General features: G+C 38.2%; 1 protein-coding gene across 4 annotated transcripts in view; it reads right to left on the bottom strand.

Moving 5' to 3' along the window:
* KCTD16 (potassium channel tetramerization domain containing 16) overlaps positions 1-27,617 on the bottom strand; it is a 194,455-nt gene that overhangs the window by 141,433 nt on the left and 25,405 nt on the right. The window contains exon 3 of one of the 4 annotated variants that reach the window (XM_084884230.1): positions 13,807-14,096. The exons of the other annotated variants lie outside the window; for them this stretch is intronic. Coding sequence (XP_084740356.1) covers positions 13,966-14,096 — 131 coding nt within the window. The 3' untranslated portion in view covers positions 13,807-13,965. Of the gene's footprint in view, positions 1-13,806; positions 14,097-27,617 lie in introns of those variants that run through there. 4 annotated transcript variants of the gene reach the window in all.

A 27,617-nucleotide genomic window follows, 5' to 3' on the forward strand; every position in this document is an offset into this window, starting at 1 on the left:
AGTATCTTTTTAACATTTCTCCTTAAAATGCCCATGTGGTTTTATAAAACTAATGCCTCTTTTTGTTGAAATTCCCTTTAGAAGACTGTAGATGAGCTTATTTTGCAAATAGTGCTTCTGCATCATTAAAAACAAGACAACCAAATCCAAAATGGAGTCACCTAAGCTAAGCCCCATGTCACCAAATGGAGATTTAATTACAGTTTCAGCCTCTCAGAAGTGAAATCTCACACCAGTCGATCAGAAATTACCTGATTAGCATTAGTCAGGTAATCTGTTTGATAGACCCTAGCAATCATCTAAAGCAGTGTTTCCCAAACTTTTGACATATGTGTATCCTTTCTATAATTTCGTAATGCTGAGTACCCCTTGTACTCACGAGAACATAGAATTAGGTGCAGCTAAGCATGATGCAGTGCATATTTCCACCAAACTCCAGTGCAACGCATACCCCCATCAAACTCTTCCCTTACCCCATGGAGTACGCGTACCACACTTTGGGAAACACTGATCTAAAGAAAAGGAATCTTGTGCCCTGGCCAGTGTATCATAGTGGTTAGAGCATCAGCCCTAAGACCAAAGGGTCTCCAGTATGATTCCTGGGCAAGAGCATGTGCCTACATTGCAGGTTCAATCCCCAGGCAAGGTTGGAGGGGGCATGTAGGAGGCAACCAATTGATGTACCTCTCATATCCATGTTTCTCTCCCCCTCTTTCACTCTCTCTTTAAAAAAATAAGAGAGAGAGAGAGAGAGAGAGAGAGAGAGAGAGAGAGAGAGAGAGAGAGACCTTGCAATAACAAACCTGCTCTTTTGCCTAGCACACATTCTTGTTCTGACTCCCTTCTGCCTATAAAAATCTTTCTGCATAGCTCCTTGGAGTTCCTTTCTATCTGCTAGATTGGATGCTGCCTGATTCAAATTTATTTTAGCTCAAATAAACTCTTAAAATTTTAATAGGCCTCAGTTCATCTTTTAACAATTCAGAGATATATCTGTTCACAAGCACAAAAGTAAAAACTCGAAGTCATATCAACTCAATTGATCACTATAAATCTGTCAGTTCAGGGAAAGAATGGCACCTAATTTGACAAACTGCGTCTTTGCCATGCCCATCCTCTGTGGAATCATGCACAAGTCAAGGATACAGGAGGAGGACAGCACCAACCCCTTAAATACAACCTGCAATGATGGAAAGCAGAATGAAAAACAGAAGTATGGTATATACAGTCACAGCTTCAGGGTGGAAACTCCAGAAAACATCCAATCATCTGCTCAATATTTGCTGTGTTCATCCTGTGTGCCAGGTAGAAGAGTCTCACATAGCAAATGTATTAAGACAACAGGAGAACTGAGAACAGCAAACATTTTAAAGTGTTCCCTGCGGGCCAGCCCTGCCCTAAGTGCCTTCCATTTATTAAGTTCCTTAATCCTCTCAGTAACATCTTGGGTAGGAACGACTGTATCTACAGTTAATAAACATGGAAGCTGAAACAGACAGGTTAATGAAGGTGCTGTGTCATGCAGCTCATATATGGTGCAGCTTAGACTCCGACCAGGCCATCTGACCCTGAGCCCACTCTTTTACCATTAAGTCAGTTCTATTCCGCCTTCTCTGAAAACCTACCATCTTTGGCAAATTTTTATAATCTCTCCTTGGGAGTAATGATGCAGTTTCACAACTTATCCACATTTACTGGCCTGTTCCACTTGTGACTATTGAGAAATAGACTTTGTAAGTAGGATATGTAAGAGATGCATCTCAAGAAACAGAAATCAGTAGATGACCTAGTAATCCCACTTCTGGGAATATAGCCCAAGAAAATAGAAACACCAATCAGAAAGGATACATGCACCCCTATGTTCATAGCAGCACAATTCACCATAGCTAAGATTTGGAAGGAGCCTAAGTGCCCATCAACAGATGAGAAGATTAGAAAACTGTGGTACATCTACACAATGGAATACAACACTGCTGTAAAAAAGAAGGTATTCTTACGATTTGCGACAGCGTGGATGGAACTTAGCATTATTCTAAGTGAAATAAGCCAGTCAGAGAAATATAAATATAACATGATCTCACTCATTTGTAAAATATAATGAACAACATAAATTGATGAACAAAATAGAACCCAAGACATAGAAGTATTGAACAGACTGTCCAACCTATGAGGGAAAGCAGGGGGGTGAGAGGGTAAGAGATCAACCAAAGGACTTCTATACATGCAAATGAGCATAACCAATGGACACAGACTGTAGGAAAGTGAGGGCATGTGCTAGGGGTGGGAGTGGCTGGGGAGAAGTCAATGGGGTAGTGGAGGAGTCTCATATAATACTTTAAACAATAAAAAATTTAAGTTAAAATAATAATTTAAAAACATATATACCTGAAACTGAAACTTATATAATTTTACTAACCAATGTCACCCCAATAAATTCAATTAAAAATTAAAGTTAAATTAAAAACATAGACAATAAAAATAAATAAATAAAATAAAATGCTATGGGAGAAATCCATAATTAAAAATGAGCAGATGGACTAAAATATCTTTGTCATTGGACAGGGAATGTAAGTCAGCAGAGAGGTTAAATAAAGAACTGATTCAATGACTTCTTCCCAGAGACACAGTATCCAACAGTTGGCCATTAAAGAAAAAGAAAAAATAGAAATTTCCAGTGCTTGCTATTTTCATATACTCTGTGCACATTGTCTATTATTAGCATGACACTGAAGCTAAAATTATACACATTAGGTGGGCAATTAGAACAACCTCATTTGCATGCTACTGATTTTTTTCCAAGAAGTAAAAAACACTGAGGTTGGAAAAGGATGTCTGGTCAAAGCCCTGATGTTTTTCATTAAGAATTTTTTTGTTTATCCCATTTACCATCACACACAAAAAAATTAAAGATACCTAGGGATAAACTTAGCTAAGGAGGTAAAAGACCTGTATGTGGAAAACTACAGGTCACTGAAAAAAGAGATAGAGAAAGAAATAAACAGATGGAAGAACATACCGTGTTCATGGATTGGTAGAATATACATCATTAAAATGTCCATACTACCCAAAACAATCTATAGATTCAATGCACTGTCCATTAAAATACCAACAGCATGTTTCACAGACCTAGAACAAACTTTCCAAAAATTCATCTGGAATAAAAAATTAAAAAAAGACCCCGAATAGCTGCAGCAATCTTGGGGAAAAAAAAGAACAAAGTAGGTGGGATCTCAATACCAGATATCAAGCTGTATTACAAAGCCATTGTTCTCAAAACTGCCTGGTATTGGCACAAGAACAGACATGACATAAAGATCAATGGAATAGAATAGAGAATCCAGAAATTGACCCAAACCACTATGCTCAATTAATATTCAACAAAGGAGGCAAGAACATAGAATGGAATCAAGACAGTCTCTTCAATAAATGGTGTTGGGAAAATTGGACAGATACATGCAAAAAAAAAAAAAAAATGAAACTAGACCACCAATTTACACCATACACAAAAATAAACTCAAAATGGAAAAAGGACTTAAACATAAGATAGGAAACCATAAAAATACTAGAGGAATCCACAGGCAGCAAAATCTCAGACATATGCCAAAGCAATTTCTTCATCAATACCACTCCAGGGCTAATTTACTATAGCTAAGATTTGGAAACAGCATAAGTGCCCAGATGAGTGGATTTAAAAACTGTGGTACATCTACACCAGTGTTTTTCAACCTTTTTTGGGCAAAGGCACACTTGTTTCATGAAAAAAATCACGAGGCACACCACCATTAGAAAATGTTAAAAAATTTAACTCTGTGCCTATATTGACTATATATAAAGTAATTCTCTTGAATAGGAATCAAATAAACACAAAGAAAGTATTTTATAATTACTTTATTATGAAATATTAAGTAAACAAAATAGTGAAAAATTATAAAATTCTTGTCTTGTCTGCACCTACGGCACACCAGGCAACATCTCGCGGCACACGGTTGAAAAACGCTGATCTACACAATGGAATACTACGCTACAGTAAAAAAAGAAGGAATTCTTGCTATTTTCAACAGCATGGATGGGACTGGAGAGCATTATGCTAGGCAAAATAAGCCAGTCAGAGAAAGACAAATATCACATGATCTCACTCATTTATGGAATATAATGAACAACATAAACTGATGAACAAAAACAGATCCAGAGACAGAAAAGCATCAATCAGACTGTAAAACCTCAGATGGAAGGTAGGGTAGGGTGCGGATAAGGGGGAGAGATCAACCAAAGGACTTATAGGTCTAACCAATGTACACAGACAACAGGGGAGTGAGGGCATGAGTGGGGGGTTAGGGGGCAATAGGGAGATATATATAATACCTTAATCAATAAAGAAAAAATAATAAAAAAATTTTTAATGCTATTAGATCCTCAGGCTTTCAAGTCGATTGTGCAGTTCTCAGTAAAACATCACCTACCTGAATTATTTATAAAGCTTCAGGTAACTGCAAACTCTGGTGAAAAAACCTTTCTTTTTTTTAAAAAAATATATTTTATTGATTTTTTACAGAGAGGAAGGGAGAGAGATAGAGAGCTAGAAACGTCGATGAGAGAGAAACATCGACCAGCTGCCTCTTGCAAACCCCCTACCGGGGATGTGCCCGCAACCAAGGTATATGCCCTTGACCGGAACCGAACCCGGGACCTTTCAGTCCACAGACTGACACTCTACCACTGAGCCAAACCGGCTTCGGCGAAAAAACCGTTCTGATATTCTCATCTTCTGGAGGGCTGTTTTGGTGTCTCCCTCTGCTTTCCTTCTGCAGATATTCTGGGCTCTCTTTACTATAGCTTCCCATTTACCTCATAAGTCAGCCCAGCTGCTGAATATAAGAAAAGGATGGGAAGGAAGAATCCAGTCAATGTGCTTTCTGAACCCCCAGTGCCTGCCCCCAGCTGCCAGATGGTGAAGATAGTTTAGACAAGTGACAAAAGAAGATATAAGGCAATGGACACATATATACATATACATATACATACACAAACACATATACATATACATATATACATGTGTGTGTGTGTGTGTATATATATATATATATATATATATATATATATATATATATATTCACGATGTCCATTCTAACTGAGCCTAAAAATATTAATGTCTGTCACTTACCAAAGGCTCATATCCCCAACACTTTAGGCAATTCTTATTCAAAAAATAATTTTTTACAATCCCAAGAACATATGTGGATTCTTTTTTTTCCCTATTTTTTAAGTAATTTTACTATTATCAGACCACAATACTGGAGTATGAAGCCCTTTATAAAGTCATATAACTATTTCGTTCTATAGGAGAAAAAAAAAATGAAGCACTGACTGACCTCAGACATTTGTAGCTTTGAATCCTAGTCCCATCACTGTGCAAACTTGACACGTTACTTAACATTTCTGAGCTGTTTCCTCAATGAGATAATTCAGATAATACTAACTACTGGAATTGGCATAGTAAATCATAGCACCAAATACATACTGGGTATCTGGCAATACTAGTTATTATGATGGTGGCTCGTTCATTCAACAATGTGAAGGAGTCTTTAAAAAACCAAGCACTGTTTAAGGCACAGAGAATACAGCCAACTTCTTGGAAACCCAGTCTTTCTGGAGAACACTGTCCTTTAAATTGGTAGTCAGGTTGAGTAGAGCTGGCGGGAATGAACAGGAGTTTTATTTCAAGATCATGAGTTATCCCCTTGCCTTCATTACATTTCCTGACAAACTGCTCTAATAAGACTGCTCGTATAATCCCAATATCTCTCACCTTGTAACCTCAAAATAAAGTAATTTTCTCCTGAGTAGAGAAACCCTTAGGGCCAGAGAGGAACATGCAGCTGTGGATGAACAGCAGTTTACTATCTTGGTGTGGAATGGTTGTTATGCTATAGATGTTTCCTAACCACCTTGTTTGCTTGTGATTAAAGTGATATTATACCATGCTGACGTTCATCTTTGGAAGAAAATGTAAATAGACATTTTCAGCACCTATACCATTTTTATAAGTAAACTAGAGGCCCAATGCATGAAATTGGTGCAAGAGTAGGCCCTCTTTCCCCTGGCTGCCAGCACCAGCTTCCCTCACAGCCTTGGCTTCATCTGGAAGGTGGTCCAGTAGGACACCAGGAAGGATGTCTGGTCTAATTAGTATATTTATGATTTTATTATTATAATTACTTCCCTACACCTGTTGGCTCTATAGGGCAATAGAACCAAAGCCATTTCCTATGTTTTTACTAGAGGCCTGGTGCATAAAATTCATGCAAAGGGTGGGGTGTGTGTCCCTCAGCCCAGTCTGCACCCTCTCCAATATAGGACCCTTCAAGGGATGTCTGACTGCCCATTTAGGCCTGATCCTGGTGGGATCACCCCTAACTGCTCCCCTGCCAGCCCCTAACTGCCCTCCCCTGCTGGCCTGATCACCCCTAACTGTCCTCCCCTATAGGCCTGGTTTCCCCCAACTGTTCTCCCCTGCTGGCCCAGTCACCCCTAACTTCCCTCCCTTGTCAGCTTGGTCGCCCCTAACTGCCCTCCCTTGCTGCCCGACTGCCCCCAACTGCCTTCCTCAGCAGGCCTGGTCTCCTCTAACTGTCCTCTCCTGCTGGCCTGGTCAACCCCAACTGCCCTCCCCTGCTGGCCTGGTCACCCCCAACTGCCCTTCTCTGCAGGCCTGGTTACCTCTAACTGTCCTCCCCTGCTGGCCTGGTCACCCCCAACTGCCCTCTTCTGTAGGCCTGGTCCCCCCAACTTCCCTTTCCTGCAGGCCTAGTCCCCCCCAACTGCCCTCCCCTGTAGGCCTTGTCCCACGAAACTACCCTCCCCTGCAGTGCTGGTCACTCCCAATTGCCCTCCTCTGCAGGCCTGGTTGCTCCTAACTGCCCTCCCCTGCTGCCCCAGTCACCCCTAACTGCCCTTCCCTACAGACCTGATCACCCCTAACTACACTCCCTTGCAGGCAGTCCCTCCCAAATGCCTTCCCCTGCTGGCCTGATCACCCACAACTGCCCTCCCCTGCTGGCCATTTTGTGGTGGTCATCTTGTGTCCACATGGGGCAGCCATCTTTGACCAAATGAAAGTGGCCATCTTGTGTGTTGGAGTGATGGTCAATTTGATTATTACCTCTTTATTATATAGGATTCTTCCATAGCAGAAAGGTAAGAGTGCAAAGAGCTGGAAAGTGTGTATCTCTGGCAAGTAATAAAAGCGGGTTTAAATGTACAATTTCCAAAAGGAAGCTTCACTCATCTCATTATAACTGACTGAAATTATATGGACTTTTATTTAGTAAAGATGTGTCTTAAATTACTGAATAAGTATGGGGCTAAATATTACATGTATTTTAATTTTGAATAAGTTAAACTTTTAAGTACACAACCAAAGGTTTGATATAGTCATTATATTGTTAATTTTTAACAAACAAAACTACATTTACACATGTATTACCCTTTTAAAATTCAAAGTTATCATATTTCTAAAAGAACTAAATAAAAACCTTACATATTGTTCTTCCCTGAATTGTGTTATTTTGTTTCCTTGTTTATTACTTTTTTAAAAAATATGTTTTTATTGGTTTTAAAGAGAGGAATGGAGAGACATCAATGTGAGAAACATCGATCAGTTGCCTCCTGTATGCACCCTGACCAGTGATCAAACCAACAAAAAAATTTATCATTTTGCCATTATGAATGTTCCAGGATCATATTTCATCAAGAAGCATGCATAATCTTTATAATAAAAAATATTATAAAAATAAATAAGTGATATATACTCCTGACATATGTAGTTTTCTAAATTACTTTAATTTCATAAAGTGAATCTTCAAGGCTTAGAAATAGGCTGGAAATCATTTGATCAAGTTTCCCAAACTTCAGTCATTTGTACATCAACTTCATGCTTTTTTGCAAAATCTGTGTATGACCTTTATCATATATATTTTAAATCATCATTTTTACTTCAAAAGATTAGTTGAAATTCTATATTTCAATCCTACCTGTACAATGACCATAATTTGCCATGAAGAAATGGGAAGCATAAAATATTGATAATTAACATAATAATATTAAATGCTAGCCAAATACCATTTCATATTCAAAGATCCTGATCCTGAGGTTTGTTCCTTTTTCATCTAAAAAGAAAGATTAATGGGAGTTTGTGGGGGTTAAAGATAATCCATCACCAACTGTGAGTTCCTCCCTTTGTAATAATTAGAAATGTTAACGTAGAATTGAAAAGGGAATCATACTACGAAAGTGTGAATTTATATTATTTAATCTTGATGCCCTTACTACTTATAAACATGTATTATGTCTCTCAAGCTCTAGGAGCTACTAGCCTAAACCAGCTGGAGCAAATGCGTCCTACTGCCTTTAGAAGATCCCCAGAATTGCAGAGTTCACAGTTTTATTCATAATTCTTTACAATGACCATCTAGGTGACCATGCATCTCAATAAAATCGGAGTCTAACTTTACACTGTTTCCCCGCATGGTGATAATCACATTCCCTTTTACACTCCAAGGTGTCTTGGTTTAGGACAATCCACCATATAGTCACTAGGTGGATTGTTCACCTGTCCATCATTTTCTGAGCACCTACTCTGGACTTGGCTCTGTGACAATAACTGGAAATACAAAGGAAGTTCCCAGTCGTCAAGTACTCAGGAATGGAAGGACATGGCAAGTAGGAGAAGGGAACCACTTAATGTCAACAAAAGTGATGAAATCCACACAGAGGTCTATGCCATGTGCTGTTGGGATCACAGGGAAGAAGGGTGGATGAATCCGAGGAACACCAAGTTCCTCAGGGAAAGGGGAAAGCAGATCCGCTCATCAGTGATGCCAGACAGTTAGTTCGGGGATATTAGTTCTTAATTATCTTATGCACCCAATCCCACAATCCCACTCTCTTCTGACCACTGTCAGTCTGTTCTCTTCCTAGGAGTCTATTTCCATTTTGTTTGTTAGTTTATTTAGTTCATTAGATTCCACATTTAAGTGATATCATAAGGTACTTATTTTTCTCTGACTGGTTTATTTCACTTAGCATAATGCTCTCCAGGTCCATTCATGCTGTCGGAAGGGTAAGGCTTTTTTATGGCCAGGTAGTATTCCATTATGTAAATGTACATCTTTTTTTATCCATTCATCTACTGATGGGCAACAAAATACAGACTTGGACAACAGTATGGTGATTAGCAGAGGGAGATGGGAGTGGGAAGAGTAGAGGAGGGAATGGGGGGGAATAAATGGTGATGGAAACTTGATTTGGTGTGGTGAACACACAATAGAGTGTATGGATGATGTATTAAAGAACTGTACACCTCTGGAGAGGGGGGGAGGCAGGAGTGGCCAGGGAGAGGTCAATGGAGAAAAAAAATTGACATATGTAATACTTTCAACAATAATTAATTAAAAAAAGAATTGTACACCTGAAACCTATATAATTTTATTAACCAATGTCACCCCAATAAATTCAATAACAACATAAAAGCAAACAAAAAGCAATGAATCAGCACTATAGAGGCTACAAAAGGTTTTTCCCTTTTAAAACAATGTATTCATTTGCATTTCTAAGTGTTCAGGGAACTAGTGTGGTAAGGATTACAGTGGGAAAAACATACAATTCCCAGCTCTTATTTCTTCAGAAGTTATAAGAAAACCTATCCGGCCTGGTGAATCATGTAATATGTAGATAAAAATGTTTGCAGAGGGAAAATATTCTCCACAATTTAGTAGTTTTAAAACATAAATCGGATCATATTACTCCCTTGCTTAAACCCTTCATGGATTGATCACTGTTCTCAGAATAAACTGCACACTCCTTCCATGGCCCACGCTCTGCCATTGGTCTGCAGCCACAACTCCTGCTGTTTTCACACCAGCTCACTACGCTTTGACCATCTTGAAAAATGCCAAGTTCTTTCCCACTTGAGCTCTTTTCTGGAGCTCTGCTGTCCCCTCTTCCTGGAGCACGGTTCCCCCAGTAATATAAAAGTCTGACTTATATACAGGGAAAGCCCACCTGAGAATGACGCCAGCACAGAGGGAAGTGAGCAAAGCCAAGAGGCCAGGGGAGGTGACTCCTGCTGAGGTCATAGACACCCAGGCCAGCAGCTGCATGAGAATGGAGACCTCTGCCTGCTTCGCCCACTGATGTCTCGGTGCCTGGAACCCGCCCTGCAACCTGGGTGCTGGCCTTTTCGGAAACCACTCTTGTTCCTGTTGGAATTACCCCTTATAAAGTCCACGTACTATTATCACTACACACTTCTCAAACTATAGGATGCACAGCCCCAGTTCTGTGCAGAGGAAGAAAAACAGAGTATTCAATACACTTTCTGGAGCATCAAGTTTATTACAAAATTCTAACAAACCAAATACTTTAATAAGAACCCCCATAAACATGGGAGCAAAGAAGGCAGGGGAGGGAGAAAGGACCCAGGAAAAAGTCCAGTCTCTGAAATCTCATTCAGGTGGGAGTCAAGGGGTGGACTTCAGTAAGGGTGGCCTCTCCTTTAGGCCCCCAGGGGGCTCCAGTTAGGCTTACAAGCTCAGCAGGTATTTTGGATAAGATGCTTCTAAAGATCCGGAGCTGCTGGATAACCTCCTGATGTGGATCCCGTGCAGTCATCCATCAGACCAAGTCCTCTCACCTTGCATGCACAGTGTGCATTCAGGCACCTCTCTCACCCACAGTCCTTTGCATCCAGCCTTTTGCTCTTCTCCCATACCACATGGGAAGTCTCCCTGGAGCTCAGCATCAAGTTCATTTAAAACGCAGAGAGCGATGCTTGATCTCCCCAGCATCTTTGTCTGTGGCCCTACCTTAGCATCCACAATTTCAAAAAATTATTTTGGTTTCACTCATGTCCTTTTGAGATACTGCTTGTTGGTGCACACTCTACAGCATGTGAATATTAAGGGGGAAAAATGAAGACCCTCCAAGCCACTCCCTGCTGACCATGGCTGTGGCCAGCGGGAGAGGCTGGGTCCCACCATCTGGCTGCCCAGCTTCGATGGAGGCAGTTTTCATGGGTGGTTCCCTCTGGGGCTCCACCACTACTGCTGCTGCTGCTGCTGCTGCTGCTGCTGCTGCTGCTGCTGCTGCTGCTGCTGCTGTGGGTGATGAGGAAGCCCCAGGGACACACTGCAGGACTAGGCTGGGGATGGCAGTCATCGACTCTAGGACAAATTGGGGAGTGATGATCCTTGATTCCAGGCTGGCTGGGGAAGTGGTAATCCTCATTTCAAGGCTAGCTGGGGTATTGTACCTGAAGGCTGAACCTCTTGGCTTGGGTTAGCGCTGCTGTTGGGGAGGGGCAGGGCATTATCATGATGATTTGCGTGGATGTTGCCCTTCATCTTGGTTTTTGTGATATCTAGAATCATGTATATCCCCATAATATTATTATAGTTTCTTCCTCTTACTGAGGTCTGGATCTTGTGCTACCTAAACCCCAGGTTCTTCATTGTTTCTTTTACCTAGGGGTGCAAATCACTCGGGGGTAGCTCAATGTACCACCTCGGTTCTTCCTACTAACCCATGTTGAGCCAGGGTTCCTTGGTCTTTTGCTGAGGTTGAAGGTCATTAAAGTTTTTGACTTCCCCTTGACATAAGTTATGGTACATGGAACTGTCCACTCAGTATTTCCTTCCTTAGTTTCCCAAAGTTGTCCCCCACAAATGGCACAACCCCATCACCATCTGTATAAAACTACCCTCAGGCTCCACACATCAATAATGGGGCGGTCATAGGTTTGGTACTGAAAGACTTCTGGGGCCGAATAGCAGATGGTGCCCCAGAAGGAGCTGTTTCTTGTCTGTAAATTTCCCACTGAAGCCAAAGTCTGCTAATTTGATGGTCATATCATTGTCTCTAAGTATGTTTTCTGGCTTCAGTCCCTATGGACGATGCCTCTCTGGTGGCTGTACTGTACCACTGATACCAGCTGATGGAACATGACTCAGGCTTCCTCCTTGGTCATGTATCCATAGTCCACAGTTTTCCAGATAATCAAATAAGACCCCTCCGCTCACATGCTCCATAAAAAGAAAACAATTTTTCCTGAGTGAAAATCACCTCAAATAACTGAGACATGGCAACATCAAAGTAACAAAAATTGAGAAAAGTAAAATTTAAAAATATTTGTTTAAAACAGAGTAAAAATAAAACACAATAAAGAAAGGAAAAATAAGAAAAAATATAAAAGAAAAATGATGAAACACAAAATGGAAATAAAATGGGAAAAAGAAGCTAACTAGTCTAAGTGCAACAGGTCACTACAAATCAGCTTTCTGGGCTATAATGGACAAAAACCTCAGCCGGGCCAGGGTCTTACACAGGAGTGCCTTGTAATTCCCTCCCAATGATGCCTTTTTGGGTCAGAGCAAAAAATGGATCAGTCACAGTGGTTTCTCACTTTTTGATCTCACTTTTTGATCTTTTGTTTATGTGGTATATTAGAGATGAACATTTACTTTATTAGAAATAAAAATATGTAAGATACAAAAATAATATAAAATAAAAATGAAAAGTCTGACTTATTCTCATGCTCCAGGCCTCAGTTCAGATATCACCTGCTTAGAGACAATGTCCCTGATCCATCATTTCTACCTACCTCACTCAGATGATCAGGTTTGTCATCTTCATAGCACTGACCACAGTGTGGCTGGTTCTTGTTTGCTGTCAGTCCTCCCCATGAAGGGAGGAGCATGACGTAGTGTTCTATATGTCTAGCACAGTGAGTGGCAACAAAATCAATATTAAAAAGTTTGGGGGAACAAAAGAAAATATTGCCAACTACTTCTTTAATCAAAATGGTCCCCAAAATTTTGGGGCAGACAGATAGGACAGAGGAGGGCTGAAGTCTGGGTTTTCAGGTATGTGGGTACTCAGTGAGGTTGAGAAAAGACCAACAGGTAGGAGCCTTGCTGTAAAAAGTAAAGAAGATGATTCATCCCTCCAGAGGTACTTGCCAAAGGATATAATGAATTTGGATCTGCAATGAGGCTGCTACGTATTTCACACTTGGAGTATCCACTGCCTGGTGACACAAATGACTTCTCAGGTGACCTTGAGCAGGCCATTTGGGTAAATTTCTGTGTTACTTAAATGAACCATCTCTGTGGAGAGAAACAATGATGATGATTGTTAATTTATATTTGTAAACACATTGGAATCTCTGGATGAAAGAATTTCTGCAGGGGTACAAAGGATGAGGTAATATATTGAGGCAAATTCTACCCTTTATGGAAGCAGAGGGGGGCTAGGCAGGCTTGGGATCACATAGGGATAGCCTTTGGCACATTATGTTTCAAACTAATCTGCGAAGAAAGGTCCCTACTTTCAGTACATCGAGTGTTTTAACCACAGGTATATGTTATTCTAGTAATTACTTTCCTTTAACACTTCCCTCCTAAAGTCTCAGCTTTAGATGGAATAGCCTGTGAGTTTTCCCCTCTACAACACTTTGGTTACTTTCACCTACATCAGTGAAACTCAGCTCCTAAATATGACAGTCTCTGTTGTTGAGTTGATTGGGACCCAAATGAGGTCATTTCATTAATTCTAAACAGATGTTCACAAGTTACAGATTAAACTAAGGTCAGAAAGGAGAAAAGGGGAAATTTCAAAAGAAGCTGCCAATCTACTAGTTAAATATATCTATTTATAAAAATGGCAATAGTTAAGTAATAATATCAACAACATAGGACATTTTCTGATTTTTTTTCCAGCAAGGTAATATGGACTCAGAGATAAGACATTTAATGTAAAACTGTCAAGGCAAAAGCCAAGCTCTAGATAACTCTAATTTGAGGTCTTTTACAGGCTGGGTGTTCAATCAGGTGAATGAGCTGCAAGTTTGAGGGCCTTTTAAATGAAAAATAAATGCATGGATCAGTACCTTTTAACCTGGCAACTCATGGGTTAGTTAACAATATTCTGTATGGTCCACTCCAGTGAGCCTGGAGGGAGTTCTTGTGGAGATGTTTTTTTGATGGACCATGTATCTGAGTTGTAGGCCATGGTGCTCGGTGTTCTTGTCTCCATGAAGTGCGCTGTGAAAAGATTGCCCTGTGAACTTGCATTAATTTCAAGAACATTTGTAAGTTCTTAGCAATAAGTTAAAAAAACTCTCAATAAGGCAGGTTTGCACATTCCCTGATCTAACCTCACAGGATAGGCCCTCCAGTAAAAATTTCAGAAGGGGACAATTGATGTATATCCAAAGGAAATGATCTTAAGTTAACAACAGCAAGGGAAAGACTTTAGGCCAAGGCAGATGAGAAGATTCAAAGAGTTTAAGATTTGAATTTCACCTATTTTGTCAGTTTGTTCTGTGAGACCAGAGGACCAGGAATGATACATGCAATGGAAATGCTATAATATCAGCCAAGCTTTGCACACCTGGTATAGAATTTGTCTAGTTAAACAGTTCTCTGATCTTATGGGACTCAGTGGGGATTTTCCAAACAGCAAAAATCCTTTCTACAAGTATTTTTTTAACTTCTATGACTATAGCTCTACCCAATGAGAATATATATGGATCATCATTATCACATTTTTATCCTGGAAGGGGTGGCAGCAATTGGATTGAAATCCACTGTCCAAACATCTAATAGGCCTTTTATAATGAGAGATTCCCTTATTTTAGCTATTCCTTTACTCTTTCATTTTAAAAACTTTAAAAACTTGCTGAAACCGGTTTGGATCAGTGGATAGAGCGTTGGTCTGTGAACCGGAAGGTTCCAGGTTCGATTCTGGTCAAGGGAATGTACATTGGTTGCGGGCACATCCCCGGTGTGGGGTGTGCAGGAGGCAGCTGGTCAATGTTTCTCTCTCATTGACGTTTCTAGCTCTCTATCCCTCTCCCTTCCTGTTTGTGGAAAATCAATAAAATATATTTTAAAAAACCAAACTTTAAAAACTTCACAAGGAATTACAGGAAGTTAAATGGTTAGAAGTAAAATTTAGCTCTTTAGATATTAAGGTTTGGTTTACCTTAAGTAATCACAGACCTGATGATGCAGAATACATCTTACTCTTCCTTCATAACTTATTAAGAGTATATCAAGAATATATATAAAGAAACCTTTGTTCTTTTAACAGGGAGAGAACCCAAATTCCAATTCTGAAGCAGTGTTCTTAAACTTAAATAAATCCATTCCAACCTTAGTTTGACCACACATAATATTTCTTTTTCAAGATTCCTTTCCCATGAACCTTTTGAAACTTTCATAAATCTTTTATCCTTTGTTCTTTTTCCTTTTTTTATTTTAGAACATCATTTACTTAGGATAACATTACTTTCTTTTCTTTCAATTAAAGTGTGTTTCCATTGCCCATACTTTCTTGTACCAAACACACATCTTATTCTCTATACACAATCATTTTCAATTACCCTAACATCCTAATCAGGCTTTATCACAAATGTCTGGATCTTCATCTGAGACATCTTGTGCCCTTCTAGCCTTGTAAAATGACACATTAAGGCTCCCAGCTCATTACCCTGGTTTCCCATCTGGTCTTTTAGCTCCAAAAATAGAGTGTAGTGGGCAACTGCATGTCCTTAATTAAACCAATATCCTTACGTTAGTTTTTATTTACTAAAGATTAATCCCAGATCGTGTGCACTTTAAAAGCAAATGTGCTAGTTTCTATTATTTCTCTAATTTGTATAAACATTCATTTGTTTTAAGCCAATTGAATAGAACCCTTTTACAATCTAAATTTGAATTTACAAATCAATTTTTGACAGTGCCATCTAGCAATGGTAACAGGGAGAGAACCCAAATTCCAATTTTGGATCACCGTACTTAAACTTAAATAAATCCATCCCAACCTTAGCTTACATACTGCCTATGTCTGTAACAAACATAGATACACATACACAGTCAGCACAATACAAAACCCAAAAGAAAAATTATGGATCCAAATGTGTTTTCTGGCAGCTGGACTAGGCTGAAGTTTTGCTCAGATGGTCAAAGAGTTTACATGCTGTCAGAATCCCCATAAAGCTGTATTTCTTGTTTTTTAAATACAATATGCATTTTATTATCTCTTAAAGGTTTGAGATTCTCTTTATTTTTAAGTTTCACTTTAAGGTGGGCTTATCAACAAACATAAAAAAAAAATAGAAAGCAAATGTTCACAATGAAGTTGGGAGCTCCAAAAGTAAAAGGAATTAGCACCAAAGGCCTGAGTTTATGTGTGTGTGTGTGTGGGGGGGGGGGGGGGGGGGGAGTTGGGGATGACCACACCAGCAGCAGGGGACAGTTAGGGACGACATGCAGGCAGGCAGGTAAGCAATTTAGTAGCCAGTGATCCCATATTTTGAGAGGGATGACTGAGGGGTTCTGGATAGGAGAGGGTGCAGGCTGGGCTGAGTGCCTCCCCCTATGCACGAATTTTGTGCAACAGGCCTCTAGTTTCATTATAAGAGAGGATAGGGTTTTCTCTGAAACATTCTTTTCTTCCTACTTCCCAAGAACGAATGGAAATCTTAAATTCTGAACTGCAAGATGGTTGCCATGTCACATCATAGACCTGGCACCTGTTAAATGAAGCAAGGCACTGGCCTGAGAACTTTTTAACATTTCATAAAACATGGGAATTTGTGAGGTTTTATCCCTGGGGGACAATGATTGAATGTAGTATTTTCAATCATACCCAAAAGAACATAGTTAATCTTTCACAGCTACTTAAACCACTCATTCAAAAACAATAATGCAAATGTTCAAAATATTTATGCTTCGTAGGCAAAATATGGCACCTTGAATTATTTTCCTGTACTCTCATATTTCACTGACTTATGATTCATTTCAGATCAGGTAACCAGAAAATCACTGTGTTCAAAGGGAAGCACTAGCAATAAAGTCTTTATACTCACAATCCTTTCATTTTTATTCCCACACAAAGCTTATGTATTTGCTTCCAAATAAAATAAAATAGCCACCAAAATCAGTGATTAAGATAGGGATTAGTACTATCTCTTTAACTAATTGATGTGATCGTTATTTTCCATCTCCATTATGTGTAAAATTCAAAGACTCTTTTCAGAAGAGTGATTCTATTGTAATATCCTGTTATGTCCAGACTTAATGAGAGCCTTCGATATAAACTTTCCACCTCAACCATAATAAAACTTGTATGTTGGGTTTTCAACCCTGTCTTTTAAGGCTTCTTAAAAGTGTTTTGAGAGCATGAATAAGGTCAGAGAGGAATCACATTATTTGGAATGCTGTCTACTCATCTAGTGCCTGTCTTTCTACTATCACTAGCCCCAGGCTATGGAAGCAGAAAACCTGGTTCAAACAAAAGCTTAGATCCTTCAGAGTGATTTCAGAGTTAGGAAGCGGAGCTTGGGTACCATGGATGACTTGACAGAGGAATCTGTTCTTTTGACACTATAGTAGCTGGGAAGTGGGGAGGATGAGATACAAGGAGGAGAGCTCATCACCTACCACTTCCAACTCCTGTATCCCAACCCAACTCTTGTTCTCTTTTAAGATAAATTTCCTCTTTCATCTCCTCACTAGTCTAAACAATCTAGCAGCCCTGAGGGACATTGTCAAGGATGCTTTATTTCAAGGACCCCTTGATATGAAGCACTGACAAGGACACATCACCATGCTGTTATCCTTCCCAGTAATGCATAATCTCAATCTAATCATTAAAAAAATATCAGATATCAAATATCAAATTGAGAAGCATTCATCAAAATAACTGGCCAGTACTCTTCAGAAGTGTCAAGGTCCTGAAACACAAGGGAAGACTTCTGCACTGTCTGAGACCAGAGGATAATTCAAAGATGTGACTATTAAGTGCAATATAGGATCCTGAATTAGGTCGTTTAACAGGAAAAGGATCTTAGTGAAAAAACTGGTGTGATCCAAGTAAATCCTGTATGTTAGCTAACAGAATTGTACTAAGGTTAACATCTTAGTTTCAGTAAATGTTTTATGGTTATGTAAAATGCTAATGTGGAGAGGCTGCATAAAGGATATGTGGGTCTTTGTATTTTTTTTTCCAACTCTTGTATTAGAATTATCTCAAAGTTAAAAATTTTAACTATTAAAAATACAGAGAGCAACATATTATGAGGAAGGAAGGTTATAATTTAAAAGAGATACTTGGGAGGTTTCAATTCCTCAGTAGATGAAGAGTTATTTGAAATCCTTCTGATATACACATTTCAAAAGTTACATAATATGGTAGTTAATAGCTTGGATTTTAGGATCAGATATATCTTAGTTTAAAACCTGATATTACCAGTTTTTAGCTACATGTCTAATGACACATTATTTAACCCTTTTTAACTCAATTTTTCATATGTAAATTAGGGGATTCGAATAGTACCAACTTCATAGGATTGTTCTGAGGAATAAATGAGTACATGTAAAGCTAATCTTAGCACATGTCTAACATCTAGGAAGCACTTAGTAAATGGGAGCCATTAATGTTATCACAGAAACTGTCATTATTCACTCTATCAGTTTCCAAATTTTATGTTTTTCTTTTACTTGAAAACATTAATAATTCCCCCATTTCATTCATCCTTTTCCAAACTTTATCCATTCTCCAAGTGCCCATGGAATCTCAATTCCCTTTTTAAACCTTTACTCCCAAAATTTGCATATAATGTGTGTATTGTGTAGTTATCACTCACTATCATTTATGTGTGACAGTCATGTCCCATTGATTAGACTATACTTAAGACACTTGATGGTAAAGACCGCATAGTAGGCATTCCAGAAAGCAAAGTGGTCTATGATTGTGATATTTTAATTTTTTCTAGGGGAATCTTATGACCCCATGAATTTAATCACTGGAACATTAGAGGCCTCTCAAAATAGGACCAAAAGATGCATACACATCCTTAAAATCCATTTAGAAAAGAAATAAGAGCCTTTCAAAATCGCCTTCACTCCAAATGCAAACTAAATTCTTCACTCCTATCTCTGGGATTTATGTCATGTGTTTTTGTCTTGTAAAAAGACACTTTACAATAGTCTCTCTGGGACTTCCATAGACACATTTCTTTGGCTGAAATCCCAAAGTCTTAATAACTTTCACATTAGATACCATGACCACACATAAGACCAGGAAGAGTATATCATTTCTTTTAACAATGCCCTTATAAAGCATTGTGATTTAAGTGTTCTTAAGTGTATTGTTTTAATTAATTTTCATAAAAACTCTGAGAGGCCATCTGGAAAGTATTATTATCCGCGGCTTGCGAATGTGATAACTGAGGCCCCAACTTGTCAAAAATCACAGAAATAGTAAATTGCAATTTAGAGCTCTTGTCTTGTTCATCTAGCATATATTGAGTGTTTCTCATAGGCCTCCCCTGTCCTGCATGCTCCCTCAGCCTCACATGCTTGCTCCTACCATAGTGTTGTGCTTATCAAGAAGGATTTTAATCATCTACCTACTTGTCTGAATCATCCCCTGAACTATAAGCTCCATGTAGGCAAGTATCTATCTTGCCCTAGGTGAATCCAAAGAAGGCACTCAATAAGCACTTGGGGAACAGATAAATGGGGACAACTCAAAAAATGATGCTGATAGATATGCCGAAAGAGCTCAAGTTAATTGTCCTGGATGAATTCAAATTTCATCATCCCTTTTCCAAATGTTAGCATTTTATAACTCAATTTTTCCCAAAAGAGAACATGGCTATTGGGAAATTAATACACTATAATCGTGGGGAAGAAATAAAGTCTATCACTGAGATGAATCACACTCTCCAGATAAAGCCCTTTATCCCAACAACTATCAATCCTGACTGTCACACTCCCTAGGACAACTCTCACCTCCTCCAAAGAATAGAAGTGATAACCTTTAACTTAAAGTTACCAAACTAAAGGGAACTAATACTCCTAAATAATAGTAAGAGGAGCTCACTGACTCTCAGGGTGGTGAAATACTGATATAGATTCCCAAGTGTGATTGAGAAGCCTTTTGTCATTGAAGAAAATCTTCAATAAGACAATAAAAATTTGCCTCCTAAGCCTTTTTTCTTAAGTTGTAGCATCATTACTTGTCTTGTTATCCTATATATTTTTAAAAATATATTTTATTGATTTTTTACAGAGAGGAAGAGAGAGGGATAGAGAGTTAGAAACATCAATGAAAGAGAATCATCGATCAGCTGCCTCCTGGGGATGTGCCCACAACCAAGGTACATGCCCTTGACTGGAATCGAACCTGGGACCCTTCTGTCCACAGGCCGACACTCTATCCACTGAGCCAAACTGGTTTCGGCTATCCTATATTTTATATTGACATTATTGCTCCCACCTCCTTCATCTCATCATCTCCTTCTTTCATTCCATAGCCATCTGGTTGTACAAGTCCCACCTTCAAAATCAGAACCACAAAACATTTGCAAAGTCGTGATTTTTCAGAAAATTGGCAGAGTGTTTGTTCTCCACAGTGATGACATCAAGTTCCCCATGTGGAAAAATGCCAGTCGCTAGTAACAGTATCTGATACTAAGCAATTGGAGTGGTTCCAGGAGGCTGTGAGTTGTCTCAAAAGAGCACCAAACAGGAATTTGAAATAGATCTGGCCTTGATTCTTCTACACAGTTCCATGCAACCTCAGATAAATCTCTCAGTTTCTCTAATGCTGTTCTATTTTCTTGTCTCTAGAGTGAGCCTGGGTCATTTCAGAGACTGGGTGCTAAGTTATTTACTGTGCTACTGACAACCTTCACTGGGGGGTAGTTAAGGGGATAAGAGGTACATGATCATGAACTCTAACCACCACAGAGCTTTTTCTTCCAGACTAAATAACAGTGTAGACTTTCCCCCTCTGTTCCAGAATAACTGAAAAACAGATCAGGTTTAATGGAGACAATCTGGGTCAACATTCAAGACAATATGTATTAATTAAAAAGTGAAGATAAAGATGAAGAATAAGAGAAACCATTTGTAATCACTAAAAAGACAAAATAAAAATGATGCAAAGTCATTTGGGTTTAACCTGCTATAAATACAAATAACCAAGAGAAAAGTTCACTGTTGGGACCATCTGTGTCTGATAAGCATAAGTTTAAATCTTGGTACCATCTGCTCAACTGGAATTTAATACTATATCTAATATGCCAAATCACAATTATGATAGTAAGAATAGTAGTCTTGTGGCATTTAATCTAAATACTGACCATTCTTTAATAGGATGAGAAACTAGAGCCAAACCAACATGGTTGAAAATTACTTTAGTGCTTTATGTTCTGATTAAGACCAAACAGAAATATGTAATTGGCAAAGTGACAAGCTATGAGACTTTCATAGTAGGAGAAACATTAGAGACCAGAATACCCTGGAACATATGAATGATGAGAAGGAACAATGAAGGCAGAGAATTGAAGCAGAAATTTAATAGTATTTCCATCCATCTAGTCACTAGTACCTAACCACCTGACCTACTGTCACATATTAGCCACAGAGTATTTTTCAGTGTGGAGCAGACAAGCCATCAAAACATAGTCTAGTACTGAAATAGCTACTGCCAATATGATAAATTGTTAAATTTTGAGACTTTTAAGATCACCTAGTCCAAAGCCTTTATGTTACAAATGAGGAAACTGGGGTCCCCAAGGTTAAACATCAATCTCCTTTCTCCCAGACCAATGTTGATACCACCCATGATGTTTCCTCTGAAGTCCCAGCAGCCAAAGGCTTTTGCATAGATTTTCCCTTTCTTACCAAATAAAGTCATGTGGTTTTCAAGCTATACCCCCTAATGCCTTTCCTAAAACTTCCTGCCTATCTTACTATCCTAGAAGCAAGCTTCTCTAGGAAGGCATCTTTTATTATCATCTTAAGCTCTATTTCACAAAATATGAGTTATTCATATTATCTCCACATTACTATGGGAGAGTTATGTCATGATTTTTAGGTAAGTGTAATTAACGAAATGACCTCTATTATCCTTTGTTCTGGACATACCAGACTAATCACCAATTCCATAAAATGCCAAGGAACCATCCTTTCAAAGTTCTGTGCCTTTGCATATGCTATTCCTTCTACCTAGGTGATCTTCCCCCTTCTAAACCTGAATCCAGCAGCCCAACTCCTGCTCATCTTCAAAGACCCAACTCAAATGTTGCCTCTACTTCAGATTTCTCCCTCTGCATTTTCATTTTGCTTCGCCTATAACACTTATAAATGATCTAATAATTATTTGTATTTGTGTTTGTATCTCCACCTCACAAGCAGAAATAGAGTTTTATGTATCTTCAGCATATAATAGGCAAATGTTTTGTTGTTGAATGATGTCAATAGGATAACAGAGTCATTATCAAGATCTACACAATTTTTCTTAATCTAGCCTCCATACACTGACAATGAATGACCTTTTGGTATAAAATTTATTATGGTCTGTAAGTATTGGGTCAGTACCCATAAAGTATTATAAGATTTGTGGGTACAGAAAAAAATGAGAATGGTTATACTTTCAAGTTATTTAAACTCTTATGGTGGGTTTTATGCCTTTTAAAATAATCAGGCATTAAAATAGTTCCAAAGGGCATGAGGCTCATTCCCATGAAGAAAAATTTTCAATAGTGAATCTCAAAGACCTGTCTGAAGTTTAATAAGAAATAGAAAAGATTATACTATAATTTTTCATCTAAAAAGATAAAAAAAATTATCTCATTTCTATAATATAAATAAAAATAAAACCTACTACTTATTGGGGGTTAACCATGAACCAGGTCTTTCATTAAGCACTTTATATTCATAATTTCATTTAACTTTCTCTGCAACACCATAAATAGATATTGTCATCATTCCCATTTTATAGATGAAGAAATTGAGGCATCAAGAGCTTAAGTTGTACATATAAAGTCAAACAATGAGTGGTAGAATGAGGGTTTGACTCAGTCAGACTGATTCCACAGCCTCTGCTCTAGTTAAAACAAAACAAAACAAAACAAAACAAAACAAAACAAAAACATGGAGGTCAAGAGCTCAATAAATTCACTGAAGCTCCCTGGGCTTTAAACAAAAGATAGAGCACTTTAGCTCCTCTTAGTGATGGACAAAAGATCCACACCCTTGAGAGAGGCACTGGAATCTCCAAAGAAAGGGGAAGCATGAAACTTTTATTAACTCAGAGGAGTGAATTATTAAAAGTTTGAAATCACTGAATCAGTAGACTAAGCTCTGTGCATAAAAACAAGATTTTATCATGCATACAAAATGACTCCATCTAAAAGCATAAACCTAGAACATGTTATTCCATCAATTGGGTGTGCTTGTGTACTTTCATAGGGTAGAAACTGAACTCGACTTTAGTGCGGCCAGTGTATACATTTCCTGGCAATTATTTATTTATAGCTTATTGGACAGCTTTTAGCTTTCATCTAAAGAGACAGAGATGTATTTCCGTTTTCATTAGGGGAGAGTGGAAAAGGCTGAGGTTCCTTTAGGAGTGATCAGTTTCTGGCCCATCTTAGGACCTCATTTTTTTTTTATCATAACTTTTTTTCTATAGAAAAGGCAGTGATTGTGATGTGTATGGTTTACATATAAATTGACAACTTCTTTGTACAGTGATACTAGTTTTCCAAGTATTTTCCTACAGACATCATCTTATTTGAGCCATGCAAAAACTGGTGAGGTGGATAGATTTGCCGTCACTGTTTGCAGGAAAGCCCAATCGTTGCCTTAGCTCACAAAGCTGGTTTAGTAGCACAACTGGGATATGAAACCCTAGCCCTGTGATTCTAGGACCACACTCTTCTACTAAACAGCCACCTATCTTTCTAAACTTGCTTATAAATTACTTCATTGGCTTAGTACCTCTTTAACTAACTTGTTTTCTTGGATGGAGAAGGATACACAGTAAATATGAGCGATTTGACCAAGACAGACTAAATTTTTTAAAATGTGTGAAGCTTTTATAGTTTACATTTTTCAAAAGAGGGCTAAAGGTCTGCAGTTTTTCTTGTGGAATGAGACTGGGGAATTAGCTTTAAAGATAGATGGTCAGAGTCTACCAAATAGGGAGGTTTGAACAATTCATCTTCATTTTTGAATTTGGAACATTCAAAGGCAATATCAAATGCAAAAGTAACTCATTTCCTCCCCATTATTGAAACTGGCTGCTAATATGGCACTTGTTTAGCATCTAATGACTGAAAATGCAAATGTTTCTGCACAAAAGCAAAATACAATAATTGAAGATTATATTCTTTACAATAGATCATCTCCTCCTGCTGTTATTTATTTTTTCTCTAAGGGGGAAATATTATGATTGTGTTTTAATCCTTAGAGAGATCTGTCTAATAAATACTAAAGTTTCCTAGGTGCAAAGCAGATCCTATGGAAATTAAATGAAGGGAACTAATTAGTGTTTTTCTAATTCTTTCTTTTCTCCCTCTTCTTCCCTAGGACTGACTGCCAGACAGGAGAGGATTTATCACAACTAGATACAATCCAAACACCTGAGCAATTTGCCTTATCTCCCTAGGTAAACTGGGTTCTTTTATGTTTGTTATCTGTCCTGTTTATGAAAGATCTAAAGGGTGTAAAATCCAACTGTAACAATGAATTCCATTTAAAGTGCAAATAATGTAACAGCACAGACCTTTGGGGAAAGGACTATGATGGATAGGACCTAAAGCCAAATGCTTTGTCTTTTTTAAAAATACATTTTTATTAATTTCAGAGAGGGAGAGTGAGATAAAAACATCAATGATGAGAGAAAATCACTGACTGGCCGTCTCCTGCACATGGGGACTGAGCCTGCAACCAAGGTATGTGCTCTGACTTGGAATGGAACCATGACTTCCTGGTTCATAGGTCAATGCACATGCTGAGCCATGCTGATGGGCAAACTCTCTGTCTTCTACAATAAAATAAAATAAAATAAAATGGGATTAAGATGGAGAAAAGAAAAAAAAGAACTGTGAGGAGGGCTGACATGCCTCCTTCAAACTCATTTCCATGCTGTAGCACCTGCTTGTCCTACTGCCTTTAACATTATTCTTTACCTAATTAGTATTGTCTACCTGATTAACTCCTCAGTTTTCATACTTTGCTTAAGAACTGCCACCTCAAGAAAGACATCTCTAATCATTCCACTGAATTAAGTAGTTTCTCTTCTATTTTTGCCAATACCCTTATCATTTCTATAATATAAGTGTTCATATATTCTATATACCACATTCCTAAATCATGTATAAAGATCTAGTTGCATATAACAAACTGTAGATTTACACATTCCATGACAGATGCTGCTAAGAAAAAAAAATAATATGCCTAATTATGCCTCCCATTTTAGACAGTTATTTTCAAAATAGAGTTCTTACATTTGATATCCTTTTCAACTAAAAATTTTTTCCCTTCCTAATTGAAAATTCACTCAATTGGCTGAAATCCAATGGTAACCATTTGAGGCTAAGAATTTGCCTCTTTCAGCATGCTTAAAGATTTCTATCTTTGTGTCAATTATATGAAGCTTATGAGAGATACACTTCTTATCATCAATATCAGCACTTTCACTTTCTATTCTCTATTCATTTTTATAAAATAATAAAGGCAAGATGCAATAAAATATTCAAATAATTATTCAAATGTATTCATTCTGACAGATAATGCAGTGGAACTGAATTCTCAACTGCAATTCCATACACTTTTCACCCTTGTAGTCCTGGAATATGGAACAGTGCAGTGCACTGGGGATTAATAGGTGCTTAATAAATCTATACTGGTGAATGACAGGTATGGTATACAAATGACACAAACATTTGAGAATCCTCCAACTCCCCCTTTGTTTTTTAAACTTGACCTAAGGATATGTTTTTTATTTATTTGAGAGGGGGGAGGGAGAGATATTTGAGAAACATCTATCATGCTTCCCATATTCACCCAGTCCAAGACTGAACCCAAAACCTAGGTATTTTTCCTTATGAGGAATGAACCTGCAATCTTTTGATGTATAGAATGAGTCTCCAAACAACTGAGCCAACTGGCCAGAGCCCCCCAAATCCTTTTAATTAGAATTGCTTAGAGGCAGCGGAACATACCATATATAGAAGCCATTACAATCAGTAGGTAAGAGAGATGAGCCTTATGAATAGGATTCAAATACCAGTGCTGATACCTCCTACCTTTGGGATCTTGGACTTATTTACCAACTCTTAGCTAGCCACAACTTTTCATTCTAAAAACAGAATAACAGAGTTGCTACAAAGTTGAAATAATATAAATATTGGTGCTTTCAACATATGTGCAGATGATTTTTTAATATTCCTAATCCCTCTCTCTTCTAACAATCACATTTTCCACACTCAGCCATTCACTTCCAAAGTCATATCCTCAACTGTGTCATTATTAATTGTTTGACCCTCTGTGAGCTCAGTTTTAAACATCCCACCATCTCATCCTATCCTTCTAGCTTATTTTTTCCAGAACTAAATTTCAACTGCCCTTTGACTCTCTAGTGAACCCCAAGCCATCAATACTATACCTTTATATGTCCTTCATCTCCTTCATGTCTTCATTGCATTTCTTTCCCAATTGACATTCAATGGTCAATATTTTAATAGCTCTATTGGATATATCTTCAACTCTTCTGCCCCTACTTTTCAGAAACGTAATGCCTGCTGGTAAGGATGAAATCTAAGCCTGCTCCCCACCTGCATCCAGGCAGCCAGCCTTGGCTGGAGAAAAATGTATAATGTACAACTGTGCTGAATGATCTCACTTTCAATTCATGGCCACTTACTTCAAATGAGTCCTTAATGATTTCAGTCAATTCACTCCCCTAGTTCATTCACTCTCCCACAGGCCTTGGTAACTATTTTATATATTTTCTCTCTCCAGACCTTTAACACTTCCTTCTCTATCCTCAGTCTTTCAGCTTATCTTCCTGAGCAAACAGAAGCTATCTGAAGGGACCCTCAACAAGCTCCCATCAAAGCATCTCAACTAACTGTTTCTCTACCCATATGTTCTATTACTGCTTGTCATACACACACACACACACACACACACACACACACACAAGACAAGCAGTAATAGAACATATGGGTATAGAAACAGTTAGTTATACACTCACACACACACACAGATGAACTGACCAGTAAACTCTTTATGCACTTGATCCCATTCTTTCCTATTTATCCAAGGATATCACTCCAGCTCTCTCTCTTCTCCTATATTGTTATTTTTCCCTACCCACTGGATCCCTCCTATCAGCATACAAATATGCTATTTATTCTATGATCTTAAAAAATTCCTCTTTTTATCTCATTTTCTATGTTTCTAATTTCTTTATTTCACTTTATATAAGATTTCTGCATTCTCTGTACAATCAGATGTAACTTCACAACTAAAAAGTATTCAGTGTTCAGAGTCAGACAGACTTAACCAGAATCTGGATCTTGACTTTTTTAATTCACTAACTGTGAACTTGAGTAAAGATTTGCCTAATTCTTAATTTTATTGTCTGTAAAATGGGAAAACTAATTTTCACCTAATATTGCTCTAAAGAGAGAACATTATGCCAAAACCGGTTTGGCTCAGTGGATAGAGCATCAGCCTGAGGACTGAAAGGTC

This window comes from Pipistrellus hanaki, assembly GCF_964339955.1.
Source record: "Pipistrellus hanaki genome assembly, chromosome: 5".
Taxonomy (NCBI): Eukaryota; Metazoa; Chordata; class Mammalia; order Chiroptera; family Vespertilionidae; genus Pipistrellus; species Pipistrellus hanaki.